The sequence below is a fragment of the Bipolaris sorokiniana genome (assembly GCF_000338995.1).
Source record: "Bipolaris sorokiniana ND90Pr unplaced genomic scaffold COCSAscaffold_16, whole genome shotgun sequence".
NCBI lineage: Eukaryota > Fungi > Ascomycota > Dothideomycetes > Pleosporales > Pleosporaceae > Bipolaris > Bipolaris sorokiniana.
This window is the reverse complement of record NW_006911910.1, coordinates 962218-978878: the sequence shown is the minus strand read 5'-3', so window position 1 is coordinate 978878 and position 16661 is coordinate 962218. Positions and strand designations below refer to the sequence as shown.

The 16661-nt window shown below is 52.6% G+C and overlaps 8 protein-coding genes across 8 annotated transcripts; 5 read left to right on the top strand and 3 right to left on the bottom strand.

Annotated features, from left to right (window-relative positions):
* The first annotated feature begins 175 nt into the window (after positions 1 to 175).
* On the top strand, positions 176 to 2263 carry COCSADRAFT_203541 (uncharacterized protein). The gene is made up of 2 exons (XM_007706595.1): positions 176 to 1012; positions 1070 to 2263. Exons 1-2 carry the CDS (start codon positions 394 to 396, stop codon positions 1993 to 1995), a joined length of 1545 nt encoding a protein of 514 aa, XP_007704785.1. The 5' UTR covers positions 176 to 393; the 3' UTR covers positions 1996 to 2263.
* A 1303-nt stretch (positions 2264 to 3566) lies between these two features.
* Positions 3567 to 3900, top strand: COCSADRAFT_164680 (uncharacterized protein; the record flags this gene model as incomplete). The annotated part of the gene is made up of 2 exons (XM_007706594.1): positions 3567 to 3573; positions 3629 to 3900. The coding sequence occupies 2 exons, from the start codon at positions 3567 to 3569 to the stop codon at positions 3898 to 3900; spliced, it is 279 nt and encodes a 92-aa protein (XP_007704784.1).
* Positions 3901 to 4937: 1037 nt separating this feature from the next.
* COCSADRAFT_254555 (uncharacterized protein) lies at positions 4938 to 5674 on the top strand. The gene has a single exon (XM_007706593.1). It carries the CDS (start codon positions 5139 to 5141, stop codon positions 5538 to 5540), a length of 402 nt encoding a protein of 133 aa, XP_007704783.1. The 5' UTR covers positions 4938 to 5138; the 3' UTR covers positions 5541 to 5674.
* A 2595-nt stretch (positions 5675 to 8269) lies between these two features.
* Positions 8270 to 10058, top strand: COCSADRAFT_101187 (uncharacterized protein; the record flags this gene model as incomplete). The annotated part of the gene is made up of 2 exons (XM_007706592.1): positions 8270 to 8560; positions 9180 to 10058. The coding sequence occupies 2 exons, from the start codon at positions 8270 to 8272 to the stop codon at positions 10056 to 10058; spliced, it is 1170 nt and encodes a 389-aa protein (XP_007704782.1).
* Positions 10059 to 10190: 132 nt separating this feature from the next.
* COCSADRAFT_254533 (uncharacterized protein) lies at positions 10191 to 11278 on the top strand. Its single transcript, XM_007706591.1, has 2 exons — positions 10191 to 11118; positions 11156 to 11278. Exon 1 carries the CDS (start codon positions 10322 to 10324, stop codon positions 10928 to 10930), a length of 609 nt encoding a protein of 202 aa, XP_007704781.1. The 5' UTR covers positions 10191 to 10321; the 3' UTR covers positions 10931 to 11118; positions 11156 to 11278.
* Positions 11279 to 11589: 311 nt separating this feature from the next.
* COCSADRAFT_100739 (uncharacterized protein) lies at positions 11590 to 13055 on the bottom strand (the record flags this gene model as incomplete). Its single annotated transcript, XM_007706590.1, has 2 exons — positions 11590 to 12341; positions 12680 to 13055. 2 exons carry the CDS (start codon positions 13053 to 13055, stop codon positions 11590 to 11592), a joined length of 1128 nt encoding a protein of 375 aa, XP_007704780.1.
* A 585-nt stretch (positions 13056 to 13640) lies between these two features.
* Positions 13641 to 14234, bottom strand: COCSADRAFT_347533 (uncharacterized protein). The gene has a single exon (XM_007706589.1). The coding sequence runs from the start codon at positions 14213 to 14215 to the stop codon at positions 13727 to 13729; it is 489 nt and encodes a 162-aa protein (XP_007704779.1). The 5' UTR covers positions 14216 to 14234; the 3' UTR covers positions 13641 to 13726.
* Positions 14235 to 15298: 1064 nt separating this feature from the next.
* Positions 15299 to 15889, bottom strand: COCSADRAFT_254520 (uncharacterized protein). The gene has a single exon (XM_007706588.1). It carries the CDS (start codon positions 15827 to 15829, stop codon positions 15377 to 15379), a length of 453 nt encoding a protein of 150 aa, XP_007704778.1. The 5' UTR covers positions 15830 to 15889; the 3' UTR covers positions 15299 to 15376.
* Positions 15890 to 16661: the final 772 nt, after the last annotated feature.

Here is a 16661-nt window from a genome sequence, read left to right as displayed (position 1 = left end):
GGAGACGGCTAGACAGGCGTGGGTATATTGGCATTCACGTACGAATTACGAGAATGCGGAGTGGCCGCGGGTGAGGGCAGAGTACAGAGTGGCGCAGCAGCTCAGCCACAGGAAGCGTGATTCGCTGATGCTCTGGGCCTTTATGCCGCCACCCTCTTGACGTAACCGCCCAGGAGGCGCCGCAACACCAGTTGCGGCAAGCTGGGCACTCGACTCCCTGCCGCTTGCAATCCATAAAAAGGCCGTCATTCTGTCCTCGTGCCCCAAAATAGATGATACCCCCTCTTTCTTACCTGATCCCTTAGAAATAGCCGCCCTGCAGCTTCTCCATATCCTTCTCTCCCCCAACACCATCCCTCACCGAATTCTCCCAAGAGTACTCCTCTCGCAAGCATGAGCGGCCATGGCGATCCTCGATTGCTCTATACGATTGGAGGCATCAAGGCCTACCACATCCAGCAGGGTGAGGAGACTTCCCTGACTCCCTCTGGGCCACAAACACTGTCACTATTGATGGTGCCCACAAATTCGCCCTTTGCAGACAACAGCGCGCGCGGCCAGAACGAAGAAGACTTTTACCTACATCTTAATCTCCCTCCCGAGCTCGACCTCCCTCTCCCTGCGACGACGCAGATTTACCACCAGCCGCCGCGAAGCTACCTCATACCGCGATGGGATCTGGGTCCAGATAGCCATGCCTTCACGCGCATTGAGTTCCCGCCGATTGGCAAGGGTTCCAATTCCGTTACACAAGAAGACATTGATACCTTCGAGACTATATTGGCACAGTGCACAGCGTTCCTCGAGCGTGCGCAAGCGCCATCGCATGAGAAGGGCAAGGGTGATGTCAAGGCATACAATCCTCAAAACTACAGGCCTGGAGAGGGCTACGCAAGCTCTGGTGGCCAGGGCGAGGTTGTGTTGGTAGATGAGGAAAACGGCAGCATCGTAGGCGAGCTAGCTGAGGGTGCTCAAGTCCATGCTGATCCAGCAATCGAGCAAGGGTCCAAGAGTAAGTCGCTTAGTGTTGTTTGCGGCGCGTTCCTCACTCATACTAACACAGATAAAGATCCCGTCGAGATTGTGGTATCTCCAGATGGCAAGCGTATTGACATCAGGCCCCTCGACGAAGATTACCTTGAAATGGCCCGCCATCCCGCATACAAGGACTCTGGCCTGGTGCAAAACGCCGCCGCAGCGTCGCGACTTGTCGTTACAGGCTCTAGCTACCTTAGCAACCTCATGGTGTCTGGTGCAGAGAACTTTATAAACAAAACAAGGCCAAACGAGAAGCCCATGGTCTTCAAGCCCGCCACCCATGAGCGCGCCCGCAAGATCAACACCTTCACCACTGGTGTTGCTGGCTACTCGGCCAAGACTGTCGGTCAAATCACAAAGTATGCCCAGAACGCAGCAGCAGGCATGGCGGGACATAAGAAGACGCACGCCAAGAGCGTCAACCCTGACGGCACACCAAATTCAAACTACAAGCCCGGTCTACTGAACAAGAGCTTAATCGCCTTTTCAACTGTTGCCGATGGTATTTCGCATTCCGGTAAGCAGATTCTCACTAGCGGTGGTGCTGCTGCCAGTGCTGCTGTTGGACACAAGTATGGCTCAGAGGCGGGACAAATTACCGGTAATCTTGCCGGGGGTGTCAAGAACGTTGGCCTCGTATATATTGACGTAACCGGCGTCAGCAGAAAGGCTATCATCAAGTCTGTTGCCAAGGGTATGGTCGTCGGCAAGGTCAAGGATAAGAAGGGCAACGAACAAACCGTCATGGTAGGAGGCGGTGATGGAGGTGTGGTGGACAACGACATGAAGTCGCAGTATCAGTACGCGACCACCAACACAGTCGCCCCTCCCAACCAGTCCTCTACTCCTACACCTGGTGGGCAAGTTTCCTTCGGTGGACCACCACCGAGCTACCGTACTGGTGTTGGCGAGTCGCTTGAGGGACAGCCAGCATATTACCCGAACGAGAAGAGGTAGATACCCAATAGCCGGTCTATGTACACAGGTTTCACGAGAAATGAGATTACGATACAGGTTATCAGCATGATATACAGGGCGGCATTCGATTGATACGATTATACGTTCAAGTTGGCTTTCTAATATGCTCGGGTATTATTGTAGCAATTTACATGCTTTTAGGGGAAGTGATAATTTCTACTTATGTCAGTAGCATTCATGACTGCCAAATCAACGGTCGCCCATGTATTTGCCTGTGCATGTCAACTGCTGTCTCGATGTGGACCTCCACCTTTGTATTGGTGATATCAAGTTTTGACTTGCAGTTTTTGGAAAGACGTGCAACCGCCACACGAATGTGAATTGACCACTTTAAGAGCTTCTTTTTGGGATGTACATAGATGCTGAATAAATGTACAGGATGGAGAGGGGGATGTAATGGCCTGTCTGCGAGCGAGGCTGCTGACAGGAAGGTGATTGGAAATGAGGAAGATTCCTTATTTATTTCTATTGTATGTGGAGCGAGCGTTGCTTATAATGATCTCAATAGAGAGTGCATGCATTACTTGCAGTCGATTAATGCTAAGTGTAAACCATGGTGAGGAGGGCACGTGTCGCTCATTAGTCGACGACACATTATTGTTATGCGCAAACCTTAGGCTCAAACTTTAGCACACGTCCTGTTCGAAGTGACTTATCAGATAGGACAACAACAACAACACATCGCAATTTTCTACCTGATCGCAGAAGAGATTATTGATCGTGCTATAGTGAGTGATGACACAAGTCTCCTTGACGTGAACCACGTTGGATTGTATCACGTCATCCCAGTCGAAACAGCGAACTTACGGGAATGGCAGCCCTGCGACAAGATCTATTCGCACCCAGTTCTGGTGTCGTGCATATAGCCACTGCCACATGTGACATTTGCTGGAACACGTATGAGTATTTAAAACAACAATTTCCATTTTTAGTCGATAAAAAACGGTGCACAACCATTGTAGTCACTGCACTAACAGTAGTATAGAAAATACTTAGTGCATAAACGCATTTGATACAGGATAAGCTTTTGCAAATACACTGCCAATTTGCTCTATTCGACGTTTGAACCACCCCTTTTGTTCCACCACATGTGACAAATAGCATTAATGACATTCTCAGCACACTTGGACGTCGAACAGGTTGCTTAGCCACGCATTGACTAAGCTAGGAAGCCAAGGTATCGTGACAAGACAGTAGCACTCGTGACAAGGCATACTCGTGACAACGCTTCTGCCTTTTGCGCAACCGCGCGCTGGCGCTATAGAGGCAGACTCGCCCTGCCAGTCAAACCGCTAGGTAACAGCAGCCTCTGTGCCCTCAAAGCACAAGAGTATAGCATCAATGCTACCACTGTGAACTAGTCTTCTCAGTGCAATTTGAGGCAGGTATAGAAAGGAAGCAAGACGGCCGGTGGATTGAGGAATATCACACTACAACAAACTTCACTACAATCATCAATACAGCTTTCAGCAACTCTTCAGTACCGATTCAACAGCAAGAACAAAACCTTTTACCACCGCAATCAACAATCAACTTCCACTACCATCACCATGCAGTGTAAGCTTCCCTCCCTCCTTCTTCCCCCCAATATTCCCCATCTAACATTATGCAGTCACCACTATCCTCGCCGCGACCCTCTTCGCCATCTCCACCTCCGCAGCAACACTCGTCACGCGGGCCCCCATCGAAGCCCGTGCCGTAGGCTTCAGCCACTCGAAGCGCGCCTTTGATCTCACTGCTGAGATCGCCGCCATGGAGAAGCGAGGTCAGTCTGCTGCTTGTACTATCTGCACGTTCGGATGCGGTACTGGTGGAGATCTTGAGCCGTGCGATTGCTGTGCTGAAGGGGGTGCCTGCATTGATGATGGAAGCTGCAACATCTAAACGGATTTTTACAGGTTGGACTTGGGATTCCTTTTGGGGGAGGGGGGAGTTTGGGGATTCGCATAGTTTACCGTGGTGTGGTTGGCCCTCGTTAGGGGAGCATTAGAGGTTTTGCTGGTCTTTGTCTCTGGGGTTTTCTCTTTCAGGACGAACTGTTCAAGGTCAATATGAGTCAAGTTCTTCCATTGAAGAAAAAGTGAACACTTTTGCCTGTGTGTATTTTTGTGATTTGTCTATGTGGATGAATGAGCGTTTTGGTCATGTGATGCTACACTGTGTCTTGGTACTTGCGTAGACGACTACGTATACCAGCGATTCCCCGCCACTGTAGTATTCTTTCACGCCCAATTTAAATGCTAGATATACCACCCTCACGCCCCGATTGTCGGGGGAATTACTCAGTATGTAAATGCACTTGAAATCGTTTCCATCACCCGCCCCGGGGCTGAGGTAAAAGATATAACTCAAACAATGTGTCAACAATACATGACATGGCTGACAGCAGCCGAAATATCTACAAGGGCTCCTGCATACGACAAATCAATCACATCTACTCGACCTGTCATGAAGCGATATATCATCAAAACAATATCGTATCCATTACTCTCTGCCAATGGCGCACTTACAACAAACTCGAAACACAGCACGAGTAACGGCCGGTAGCAGAAAAAGGCCGGTAGCAGTGGAGACCGTCCATACATATGTAGTACAGAGAGCAAGGCGACGATCAAGGGGGCCAGGGTTAATGCCTGTCTGTACCACCTATTCTAACGGTCAAGAGCGCCCTATTATAGCACTTATGCTTATAGCACCTACCCCCATCACGCTTTAACAGTAGAGTTACACAAAAAGAGGGTCGCTCAAAAGAACAAGCTACTACCACACCTTACTACCCCAACGGGGGCATCCTAGCACCTCGAACGGCGGACACAGATATTGACAAAACCGTTCTTAATAAAACGGTCTCATATAACAACAAAAGTACCGTACATCGTATGCTTGCCAACCCGCGACCAGCACTAGCCCCCCGTCCATCTGCATCGTCCGCCCCCCGCAAGCGATGGGGGAAGAACAAGGGCGAGGAGCAGGCCCGAACCGGCGCCTCTTGCCGTCTCGAGGGTCATACCCGACGCAGCACTTACGTATCAATATGCCCACACGCCCACATATACGCGGGCCCCATAACCATGCCCTACTTACTATGACGTTTCCAAGACAAGCATGTCTGGCTTCTTCCAATGAAGAAAGCACTGAACGGGAGAAGGGAAAAGTGGGGGGGGGCACACACCCAGGTCAATCATTCTCTTTCTCTTTCTCTTTCTCTTTTCTCTCTGTCTCTTTTGCTTATTCGCTCTGACCATCACCGGTCTCTTTCCAGCGGGACCCACTTACCGCCCGAATTGCGAAAATGTCAAGTCTTTTTCTTTTTTGGCCAGCTATGTAACTACGACCAAGTCGTGATATGTCGACTGACAGAAACGGACGACGCAAAGCGGGCCACCCTGGGCCCGGGTCCACGCGGAAACTACCCTATTTCTCTTCTTCCAACAAGTGGGAAAACCAACGACGGACCTTTTTGCAAACGTTGGAATGGAAATTGGGTAAAAAGTGAGCCAAATTTAGGGAAAAGTAGTATGTAAAGAGAACGATTTTTTTCTTTCCTTTTCGTATAGGCAAAATAGCTGTTTTTGAAACCCGCTTCTTATCGTTATCTTCTATCTGATCAAATCCCCCATGTCTCGTGTTCTCTCCTGTCCCTATTAACCCTACGCGACCCACGCGCACACACATCCTAGCCTTTTGCCATTTTTGACTGTAAAGTTGGTTTGTGCGAGGGTATGTACAGTAAGCACGTTACTGTGTAGGGAGGGGGGAGCGGGCACACACACACCCCCCAGTTCCCCCCATCACTTCCCCATATACCCATGTTTAACTCTGAGAAGAAAGGGCGCCTTCTTGTCTGATTGATTGATTGATTGATTTAGTTCGAACAAGTACCCTTGCGCGCGGCAGTCGGGAGCCCCGACATCGCAGCACACTGTTTTAGGTAGCGGGTGTGCTGTGTGGTCTAGCAAGGGGACAGACACCTTGCCGACGAAGACTAATACTTCGTGACGGTGCCTACTTTTTTTTTTTTGCCTTTACGCGAGCACGGTCTTGCATGGGTAGCGGCTTTGCATGGTGGTTCTCTTCGGCCTGCAACGATCTGCGACGGGCGTGCGCTTGCGCACTCTCTTTCTCCCTCCCTGAGCTCCATAGGCAGACAAAGTTATCTTTTTTGACACATCACGTAACCCTTGCTCATGCATAGACTGTAACGCTGGCAGGGTCAAGGGGTGGGGTGGGTGGCGGGGGGGTCATAGCAAAGCTCCGGGTCAGGGATCGCATTAGTTTTGTTGTCTCTGTATTTGCTTTTTCAACCACCTCTTGCACTTCCTGTCGTAGTCTCAGAGTATAATGATGTGTGTGTGGCGCAGTCGGCTATCTGCTTGCTTTTCCCCGTTGGCCGTATATCGTATTAGCCGTACGTACATGGAAAGGAGCGCGCCTTAGGCCTTGCCCGTTTGCAGGTAAAGTTTCCCGATGGCAAGATTGTAACATCAATGTATGCACGTCAACGTTCTAGGAAATATGTGGGTGCGAGGTGTGGGTACTGTCTTGGAGTGGAAGGTAGGGGGTGGAGTGTGGATGGGTCTAGGGGCTTAGTAAATATATTGATGTGTTCTTTCGGCCTTACTTTGTTAATATCGAAAGGGTTGTCTTTTCTTCAACAAGTGTTTCTAGCGCCTGTCGCGAAATGCCACAGAGGGCAACTTGTTAACTTGCACGGGCCACTATCGCTGTGGGTCGCTGCTCGGGGCTAGGTGAGAATAAGTGGGGATATTTCGGTGTCGGTGAAGCATGCCCTTGTTGTCGTGGGATAACGAGCCGAAATCTTAGCTGCAGGGCCTCCAGCTGCGGCTTCATGTGAAAAAGGGCCTTGGAGACAGTCAACGTGCCCAGTTTTAGGTTTGGAGACAACTTAGGGGTCCTAAAGTGCGCCTCATCTTGCATATGCATGAGATGAAATTAACGTCTTATCGCATGTGCTTGTTTGGAGAGGTCCTGGCTTGAATTAAGTTCCTGGGTGGTGCACGTATTGCACATCAATCACCACGTGACTCCTTTTCGAGCCTCCGGCCAATCGCTACACCTGCACAACAGCCTCATTCCGACCCAAGTACGGGTTCATCGTCTAAACCCGTATGCGTGATACGGACGTATCGTACTTGAGATTACTCAGCCTCTGTTCGTCTCGCACTGTTCCTTCCGACGTCCAGCAGGCATCTTCCATGCGGTTTCACCGTATCATGCAAGCCGCATAGTCTGTAGTAGCCCAACGGGTACGGCACGCGATGACCCCGCACCTCATGACGCGTGCCGGATGATGTCGACTGTAGGGATCAAGTGAGTAGGCGAGATTGTAAGGCGACCAACGGTAGTTGCGAACATGTAATCTCGTTGGGAAGAGAGTTACTCCAGACTGGAGCGAACGCATGCGGATGCGGTGGATTGGAGACAAGTGGATCTCGTGGTCGCCTCACTCCACACTCTTGATTGTCCAACAACGGCACGCCGTCATCTTCTGATGAGGTCGCACGACGCAAACAACGAAATTCTGCATGAATGGTGCGGTGTAGTTGGACTTGTCGACGGAAAGATTGTACACATGGCGATATAAATCCCGAGGCTTCTTTCGGGGGTAGAGGTGGACTGATAAAGAAGCTTCTTTGCATGTAGCACTCCTCTCAAAATACAGAATCGCATACTCTCTATATCAGCAACTTGCTCTTCTTCCCCAAAACCATAACACTTGAGACCAACATCCAACCATGGTCCTCGAAGCCGCCCTAAGCCTTATCGTCGTTGGCAGCTTGAAACTCACAGCCCTCGGCCTAGCACTCGCATGGAAAGCACGTTATCAAATCTAGCCCAACCCAATCCAAAAGAACATACAGCAAGAAAAAAAATAGAAAGTCAAACACCCAAAAAAAGTGAACAAGAACAATCACCGACGTTGCAAACCTGCCACGCCAAACCAAAGGCAACAGTTGCGGTTGCGTAACCCACCTCTCTCTCTCTCCGAATTTACCCCGCAGCACGCAACACCTCGACACGGCGACGTGCTTGCCAGCCAGCCAACCCAGCCCAGCTCAGCTCAGCAGAGTAGTGTGATACCCACAAGAAAGCAGCCCCTCCACCAGCTTCCAGAAACAAAAGTCTACAGTAACAAAAGTCATCGATGACAACAACTTCATCCATCTCCGTACCACAACATCGTCTCAGTGCACCACCGCACGCACCTCCAACTTACCCCATCCAACCAACAATGTCCCTCGCACGCTCCCGCTCCCGCTCCCGCTCCCCCCAACCCTTCTCCCAAATCCCCATCCTGCCCCTCAGCGCCGCGCTGTCGCCAGACACGAAACCCCAGTTCCTGGCCGACCTGCGGTCAGCGTTGCTGCACGTGGGATTCTTGTACTTGAGCGAGACGGGCTTGCCGGAAGCACTGGTGCAGCATGTGATTGGCGAGTGTCGGGGTTTCTTTGAGGAACTGCCGGTAGAGGAGAAGGAGAGGATCGAAATGAAGAATGAGAAGAGTTTTTTGGGGTGGTCGAGGGTAAGTTCCTACTATTATATTATTCATTTCCTTTTCGTGTTTCATTTTGAGTATTCAAAGACATCACAATTTCAAAGGAGAAGTATACGACAAGACTCCGCAAAGATATTGTGATCTATTGAAGCTTTAACTAGAGCTCTATATGTGCTATACGCTATGCATGGCCCATAGGTTCGGTGCGTGCGGGAGCGGGTAATAAGCAAAGAAGAGGATGTATGATTATGGTACAGAAAAAAGAAGAAACAAAAAACAGCCGGCCGTTGAACCCGTGATGCGTGGAAAAAAAAGGAGGAAAACAGCAGATTACCATCCAAAATGCTACAAGTACTATCTGCCGAGCAAGATAACAAGGAACAAAAAAGGAAAACAATTAAATCATCTGGGTATATCCGTTTCGAAAGACACGACGACAAACAAATGTGTACTCGCAATCGTCATATCGACAAGTCCCAACTCATCCAACTGCCATTACGCTCCACCTCCTTACTCCCCTTTCTCTTCCGTTTCAAACACATATCTTTTTTTTCCTTTGTGTACTTGTTGTTTTTCATGTTGAAGTTTTTTCCACGACTCGTAAAATAAAAAAGACCGCATGTTGACAAATGCTTATCCTTTGCAGCTCGACAATGAGACGACGGCTTTCAATCCAGATCATAGAGAGCAACTCGACCTCTCAACACCGCATCCCGTTCCGGGACCAGAGGCGCCAATTTACCATAACCTTCTCGCACCAAATCAATGGCCATCGCCACAGCATCTTCCAAACTTTCGGCCCGTGTATGAAGAGTACATACAACGCATGTCCCAAATCTCGACGCTATTCACTTCACTTATCGCTGAAGCAATCAATCTTCCAGCTACAGCGTTTGACAAGTTTTTTGATCGCGACCAGCAGCACAAGCTCAAAATAGTAAAGTATCCCGAAGTTGATGTACCAGACTTGCCACAAGGAGCCAGCGAGATGGATCGCAAGAAGTGGGAGATCAAACGCCAAGGTGTAGGACCCCACAAAGACAGCATGCTGACCAGCTACTTGTTGCAAGCATCCAACCAGCTAGGTCTGCAGGCGCAAAACGCAAAAGGTGAATGGATAGATTGCCCGCCCATACCCGGCACCCTGGTTGTGGCGATAGGGCAGGGTATGGAGGCCTTGACGGACGGCGTTTGCGCCTCAACCACCCATCGCGTTCTCAGTCCTCGCAAGGGAGAGGGGGCGCGGTACTCGGTGCCCTTCTTCCAAGGCGTAAGCTACGACGCACAGTTCGAAGCCATGGACGTCCCCGAAGAGGTTCTCAAGCTGAGAGACGAGGCGAGAAAGCAGCGAAGGGATGATGTTGAATTTACCTTTGTCAAGGGCCGGTGGGGTCATCTAGGGGAAGCGACGCTCATGAACCGGATCAAGAGCCATCCTGATGTGGGAGAGCGGTGGTATCCAGAGGAACTGAGACGGATTCGCGCGCAGCAAGCAGCGGTATCGGCAGACACGCCGTCATCGTAGTTGATTAGAGCAATGCAAAATTGACCATGAAACTCTGCGGCAACGGCTTCTCAGCAACGGCTGTCAACTACCCTCGCTGTTCATGCGGTGTGACACACCAGCACACCACTGCACGCCAGCAACGATGATGCGTAGCGAGATGCAGCGATGCGGTGAGCTGATATCCACTTGGCAAGGTACAGGTCGGGAACGCTTCCCAGTGCAGACATGAACATGGAGAGCACGACCCGCTTGGGCGCCCATGGTGGCGATTGGATGGAAGCATGCCCGAGCCCATGTGTTCGGATCCGCGGGTAGCCACGCATGGACTCCACACCCTGTGCTTGGCAGCAGCGCAGGCTGGGTGTCAAGCCACCAAAATTTCTGCTGGCCTCGGTCCCACGGCGCTTTTGAGAGACCCATGGGCGGGCAGCTGCCGGTCAGTAGTGCCGGAGACATGGCAATGGCAGAGCGCACGACATGCTGATGTTGCGCGTCGTAGCCGAGGATCCATGGGCTGCTGCTCCTTAGTCGGCTCAAGTGTAGTTGTATTTGGCATTCGACGTTTCAGCGTTGCGACTAGTCTGCCCATCCAGGGAAACTCTAGCAATCTTTGTAGCGTATGTGGGGCAACCCTGCTGTCATCTTGTCTTCGTCTCGCGCAAACGCGCATCACACGGGCTGCAGACGGCTGCGGTCATCGGAAGTCGGGAAAGCTCGGGAGAATTGCATTGCCAGGATCGGTCCCAATCAGACGTTCGGAGAAGCTGAAGCGAGAAGCCAAACGAAAAAAAGACGACCCCAACGCTCTCACATCCCGCGACCCCAATGGAGAGGTCGCGGAATGTTCCATTGCTCATTTCCCGTCTTCTGAGAAGCTTCCACGCCATTAGCAGATCCACCTCTTCACCGTCTGGTCGACTCTAGCCTCTCCAGGGTCGTTCGCTAGCTGCACACGCAGTTTGATAGCGTGCCATTGTAGTTTCATTGGTGGCGCGGATGGGCAGTTGAAAGCGGATTTGATCCAATTGTCCAAATGTGGGCCTTGCCGTGTCGCTGTTTCATTGTGTTTTATGCTATCGTGGGGGGACTCCAACACGGATGCGAAATTGTCCGAGGTCAGGCTTGGGAAGTAGCTGCACGGTGCGCAACAATGCCGTGAACCTATAGGTTGCCTTGACCTAGCGCAAAGGCCGCAGGATCGTGGCATGGTCGTCCCTAGCAATTCCCGCAAGATCGTGTTCTGCCGTTAGGCATAAGATCGAGGAGTCGGCCAACGCTACTGCTTTGGGACGCCCTTCGCGGTGCCGTTTTTAGATGCAGCCAAGTACTCTACAGGCGTATCGTTGCTGTGCCGCGTGGTGCCGCGTGTCATGGTGAGTTGTAGCTTGCCGTCAAGTTTGTGAAGAACATGTTGTTTCATGTGACGCGGTTGTTTGAGGCGATGTTTAGAATTCGAGGCTCTATGGATGATTGCGAACCCGACATCTTGGCCAACGGTCTGCAGCCACAAAGGATTTTGTGAACATGCTTGGACGAGCCGGGTCACCCCTCAATGCTCAACCTTCATGTTTGATTGGTATGGCTGGTACATAATGTGCTGGCCTTGCTCATTCATCATCTGAGATTGGCTGTGTTGCGCATGCATCATGGGCATTTCGCCGCCATGGCTGACCTGTGGGGGATAGCCTTGCTGGGGCCCTACAGCATATGAACCATAGGGTGCTGAAGTGTGGTGCTGCTGGTGTTGAGCAGGAGCCTGGCCCTGAACCGATTGGTGGTGCATCGGGACACTCATGTGTCGCTGGTACTCTGAAGTATGCGGAGAAGGGTGTGAGGTGGGCGTACCGTATCCCGACATTGGCATAGGTTGTGACGTGACCATGGAGGCGTTCTCAAGAGGATACGACATGGCCCGGGCGTTGCTCTCCATGACATATGGGCTCGGGTAGGACATGCTCGGCTGCTCAACTGCATGAACAGATGGATCCTGCACTGGCATCGAAACCTGGTGGTGGTGTTGCTGCGGTTGCTGCTGCTGTGGTTGCTGTTGCTGTGGGTGACCAGGATGAGGGCTCCAGCGAACAGCCTCGTGTTGAGGCGCTTGAACTTCGCCCATGGCTGGTGGCGTATCGACATGTGGTGAGGAGACATGTTGAGCATATGTGTGCTGTGGCTGCCAGTGTGCTGGTTGTGAGACGGGTGTCGCAATCTCTGGTACAGAGTGTGCGCTCCTTGCAGTCCCAGTTGACATTCTCCGGGGCTGGCTGAGCATCTGAACGCGGTCGCTGGGCGAGGGTGCCCCTGGTTGGTGTTAGTGAATATGCACTGCTATCACATTGAATTTCAGATATGAAGTTGTCGTTATCGTCTCGCTTGGATAGCAAAAGGAAGCGAAATGTTACAGATGCTGCACGTCGCTAAACGGGGCGGGGCCAACCAAATCATCGGAATCGAGACAGTGGGAAAAGAAATGTGTGATGATGCTGCGAGAACGACGGTGGCTGCATTCGAACGGCTGCGGCCCGAGACACCAAAAAAAGCAACTGAAGCGGCTCGACCACTTTACTGGTGGAACAACTGGACAGTGCTTTTGGGGGGGGAGGACAGAGAGAAAGGGAGAAATAAAGTTCATCACATACCGGCACCTTGTTCTGGAACACCAAGGGTAGAGACTGCATGCGACAAGCGTGCGCGTAGCATGCCGTTTTCTTGCTCGAGCTCCTCGTTTCTTCGGATAAGATCCATCATCTTGGTTGAAGAGTTGTTCTCGAGCTGGGCTGTAAGGTCACGAACTTGGCGCTCGAGAGTGTCAATGTGATCTTTTGTTCTCTGACGAATGGCTCGCTGTGCTTCTCGGTCGTTTGCCCTCTTCCGCTCCAGCTGAGCAGCAGTGAGCGTCGTGACGCTGCGTGTTCCAGCTCTCGATGGACGCTTCTTCGCGCCGGGGGTAAGTTGCCTGGCCTCAGAGCCAGACGAGTGGCCCTCATAGGGCGGAGATCGCTTCTGTTGATCCATGTGAGGTGAGTGGTAGCTGGAGGTACTCATGTGGTCACTCCTGTAGGCGATGGGGTCTCGGTAGTGAAGGATTGAAGTCATCGAGGATCCGCGAGAGGCGGTGAAAGTATATGCGATGTCGAGGTTGCTGTGTCAGCGGAGTCCCAAACAAAACACGGTCCAAGCGTTGTGTGAATATATCAGGTTATGCCGGCTGTGAGTGATGAGCTGTTCCCGGACCTCGAAGAAGAGGGGGAAGCAATAGAGACAAGAGGAGTGTGCTGTGGGGAGTGAGCCGGGTAGTGTATTAAGAGGACGGGAAAATAGAAGCCAGTCAAGAAGAGGATAATTTTTTTTCCTTAGCAAAGAAGACGAGGCGGCGAGGCCGAATGGGCGAGACGGAATTGTAGAGAGACACGACTGAGAGCGATGCAAGACATGGCTGGCATGCGCCTATAACTTGCTATCAGGGCTTGATGAGTAGCGGCGGCCTCTGCGTACCATGCTTCGACCCTAGACTAGCGTTGGCTCGCTGATCCTGGCTCTGGGTGGATAGCCACACAACGTGGGCTCTGGGGAAATCGTTTCACTTTAGCTCGTACATTAGTGACTTCCAGGCTTGAGCGAGGCATAGCGGTGCGCCCAGCTTGTGGCCAGTCGCTTAGGGACAGACAGCCAAAGGGCCTCCATAGTCAATAAAGTCTCAACGGTGGTGGCACCTGGGCGATTGAAACCTCGCCCAACGTGCATGTGCATAGCGACAGCTGGCTGTTCTGGAAAAGCGCTACGAGCTTTGGGCCGGGACATTGCACACCCCCACCAAGGGTGGCATGGCCGAGTTCCTGCGCAACACACGTCCTCGGTCTACGTTGGGTCGGATGCGAGGTGGGCACAGAGGAGCAGCACGACGGGACCCACCAGGACAGGTTCAGATGGGCACGCATAAGACGGAAGAGCGAGGGCTGTGATGTCGCCATGACCGCTTGCCAGTCAGGTAGCTGGTCGTGTTTGCGGACCGTAGCGAGGTTTGGGATGACAGACCAGACACGGACAAATTGTGACGTTTGAAGAGCGCATGGCGTGGGCTCCTGCGGCGGCGACGTGAAGCGATACCAGGATGCAAGGGTGCCACCGCCCGGCCAGGACGGCCAGGAGAAGACGCGCACGTGGAAGCCCTGCATGCAGAAAAATTAGCCCGAGAGCGCCAAGCCGCCTGATACCCTGTCGCTGGCTGCTTCAGAGTCGGAGCGCCGGTCAAAGATCCATGGATGCAGAGTAGAGGGTGTCGAGCGTCTCGCAATTGCGCGCACCCTCGAAGGGGGGCCCGCTGTGGATCTCCCAGGGCAGCATCAGCATCAGGCAAAGCAGACAGGCAGGCTGGTAAGTAGACAGGCCCTGCCCGCCAGAATGACCTGTAGGGGGAGCCTGAACCTTGCCCGCCCTCGTCGTCGCGTCGATCATGCCCGGGGTCAGGGCCTTTCTGCTAGACCGTCTCCTCTTGCTCCGCAGAGGGCACGAAGCGCGCTGGCCCAGGATGCTTCCGAAGTACCTCCACGGGCCATGTCTACCTGCAGTGACATCTCGCATTGGAGCACCTTTGCCGAACTGCTACGGCTGCCACTACTGCTGCTAATCCTGTGTGCTGGCTACCACCTGTTGTTGCTGTAGGATTTGGGAGGGGCGCGTGCGTCTCCCTTCCCCCTCACTCCCACCCCCTCCACTCGCAAACTTTATCGTGGCCTCATCGCCATCCAGCTGTGTTTCATGCCGTGTGCTGGCCATGCATGATGACTGCTAAACAGCTGCTGTCTAAATCGGGTGTGCTGCAGAGTGGGACGATTTCGTGACGGATCCGTCAGTCATTCGCAGGCCTTTCAATGCCGGGGCTCTATGTAGGGAGATGCATGGGCCCCAGTAGAACAAGACGGAGAGGGATACACAGATGCAGAGAGAGGGATGGAGACAGACAGCGCCCGTGATGCGCTCCTCGTCAGGGCCCTTGCACGTCGACATGGTTAAAGTGGCCATGTTCGGAAGACTTGAGGCTGATGCTTGACCGTCCCTCTTTTTTTTTCTCACTCTCACTCTTTTGTTTTTCCCTACTTTTATCCTTCACCGCAACAGGGTTTTTTGTTCAGGTCACGAGTACCAATCTAATGATGATCCGCCCAAGCTTATGCCGTCATTTTGGGGCAGCGCACACAGTGATGTGCAGTGAGGGCACCTCAACGATAGCCAAAGCAGTGCGCTATCCATGGCCTCCCCCCCGTTATTCGATAAAGCAAGAATCCTCCGAGACGCCCCTCACCGCTCTATAGACGACACAGCTGCACAGGGTGAGGCTATGTGGCTAGTAACCAGATGGGGGCGGCTAGCGCTAGTACCTGGACATCTGTCCCAGCCACTCGAGATGAGCTTGGCGCCGATATTGGACGATAGCGATTGTCGGTAAGTTTCTCGAGTGATGGAAAATGATGATGCACGTCGGCTGCGCTAGGCTTAGAAGCCGCCAGCCGCGAGCCGCGAGCAGAGAATTGACCGGCGGGGCACGCGATGAGGCGCGGCGACGGTATGACGGATGTGAGTGCAGCAGCGAGTGGTGCTGGCAAGATGCATTTGTGTGAGTGTGTGGTTTTGTGGATGTTGGATGTGCGTGCAATGCGCGTGTTTGTGTTTGTGTGTGTGTATAGTATGTGCGCATGCGTGGATAGGCCGACGGGCGGGTAGTGTGGAGGGGCGAGAGTGGGGGGGCAAGAAAGGAAAGGGACAGCGCCGCACCAAGCTGCAGCAGCCATCTAATTGAGCCTAGTAAGAGCGTTATTTGACATCAAGAGGACCTTTGCCTTCTATCTGAGACAGGAACGTCTTGTTTTGTCGAGCAAAGCGCTTCATTTGCAATTTGCTTAGCAGCAGCAGCAGCGGCGGCGGCGACGGCGGCGGCGGCGTAGAGGGCATGGAGCGTGCACGTTTCCCTGCAGTCACCGTAGTTAGCCTCATTGCCTATGCTCATGCTCGCCGTTCGATTGCTGTTTTCGCCTCTGTTGCGTTTAGTGCGTCAATACGCCGTGGCGGCAGGAATCATGCAATATGGAATCATTTTTTTTCCTACTTAGAACAGATGCAGGGCCCTTGGTGTGCGCCGCGGAGAAGCCACGCCCACTGCCGTTGACACCGAAGCTGTCGCTGAAACCACCTCCAACTGCTCGAACGTGCATCACGACGGCAGCCACGGCAGGCCAAGGCAGCCCACCAGTCAGTCGTCAAACCTCCAGCCGGGCAATCAATCGAATCAGTCAGCAATCAGTCAGTCCAATGAGTCGGACACGCCTACTTTGTACTTGGAGGAGCCCCGTGGTGGCAGAGGCTGTCGTCTGTCTGTATATGCATACTAGAGGTAAGTATGTATGTACGAGTAGGGTAATATTACATACAGACACATCCGTGCAGGCTCCCGTGGCCCGGCGCGGCAGATCGATGGGAGTAGTTTGGTTCGATTACTACCCATCATCTCACCCACACTCATCCGTCTGGTCGCCTCCGGTCGCCTCTAGCTGCTATGACTGGGCCAGGAACCCACGACTATACCGTCGGGACGTGTGATGGCTGCACATCACGGCGGCGCCTTTA

What these genes read in the sequence shown, in the direction of transcription:
- COCSADRAFT_254520 (XM_007706588.1), bottom strand. Translation starts at nt 15,829, where the DNA reads ATGGCTGCTGCAGCTTGGTGCGGCGCTGTCCCTTTCCTTTCTTGCCCC.
- COCSADRAFT_254533 (XM_007706591.1), top strand. Translation starts at nt 10,322, where the DNA reads ATGCCCGAGCCCATGTGTTCGGATCCGCGGGTAGCCACGCATGGACTC.
- COCSADRAFT_203541 (XM_007706595.1), top strand. Translation starts at nt 394, where the DNA reads ATGAGCGGCCATGGCGATCCTCGATTGCTCTATACGATTGGAGGCATC. An exon ending in AATCGAGCAAGGGTCCAAGA is followed by an intron (nt 1,013 to 1,069) that starts GTAAGTCGCTTA and finishes ACACAGATAAAG; the next exon opens with ATCCCGTCGAGATTGTGGTA.
- COCSADRAFT_347533 (XM_007706589.1), bottom strand. Translation starts at nt 14,215, where the DNA reads ATGCAGGGCTTCCACGTGCGCGTCTTCTCCTGGCCGTCCTGGCCGGGC.
- COCSADRAFT_254555 (XM_007706593.1), top strand. Translation starts at nt 5,139, where the DNA reads ATGAAGAAAGCACTGAACGGGAGAAGGGAAAAGTGGGGGGGGGCACAC.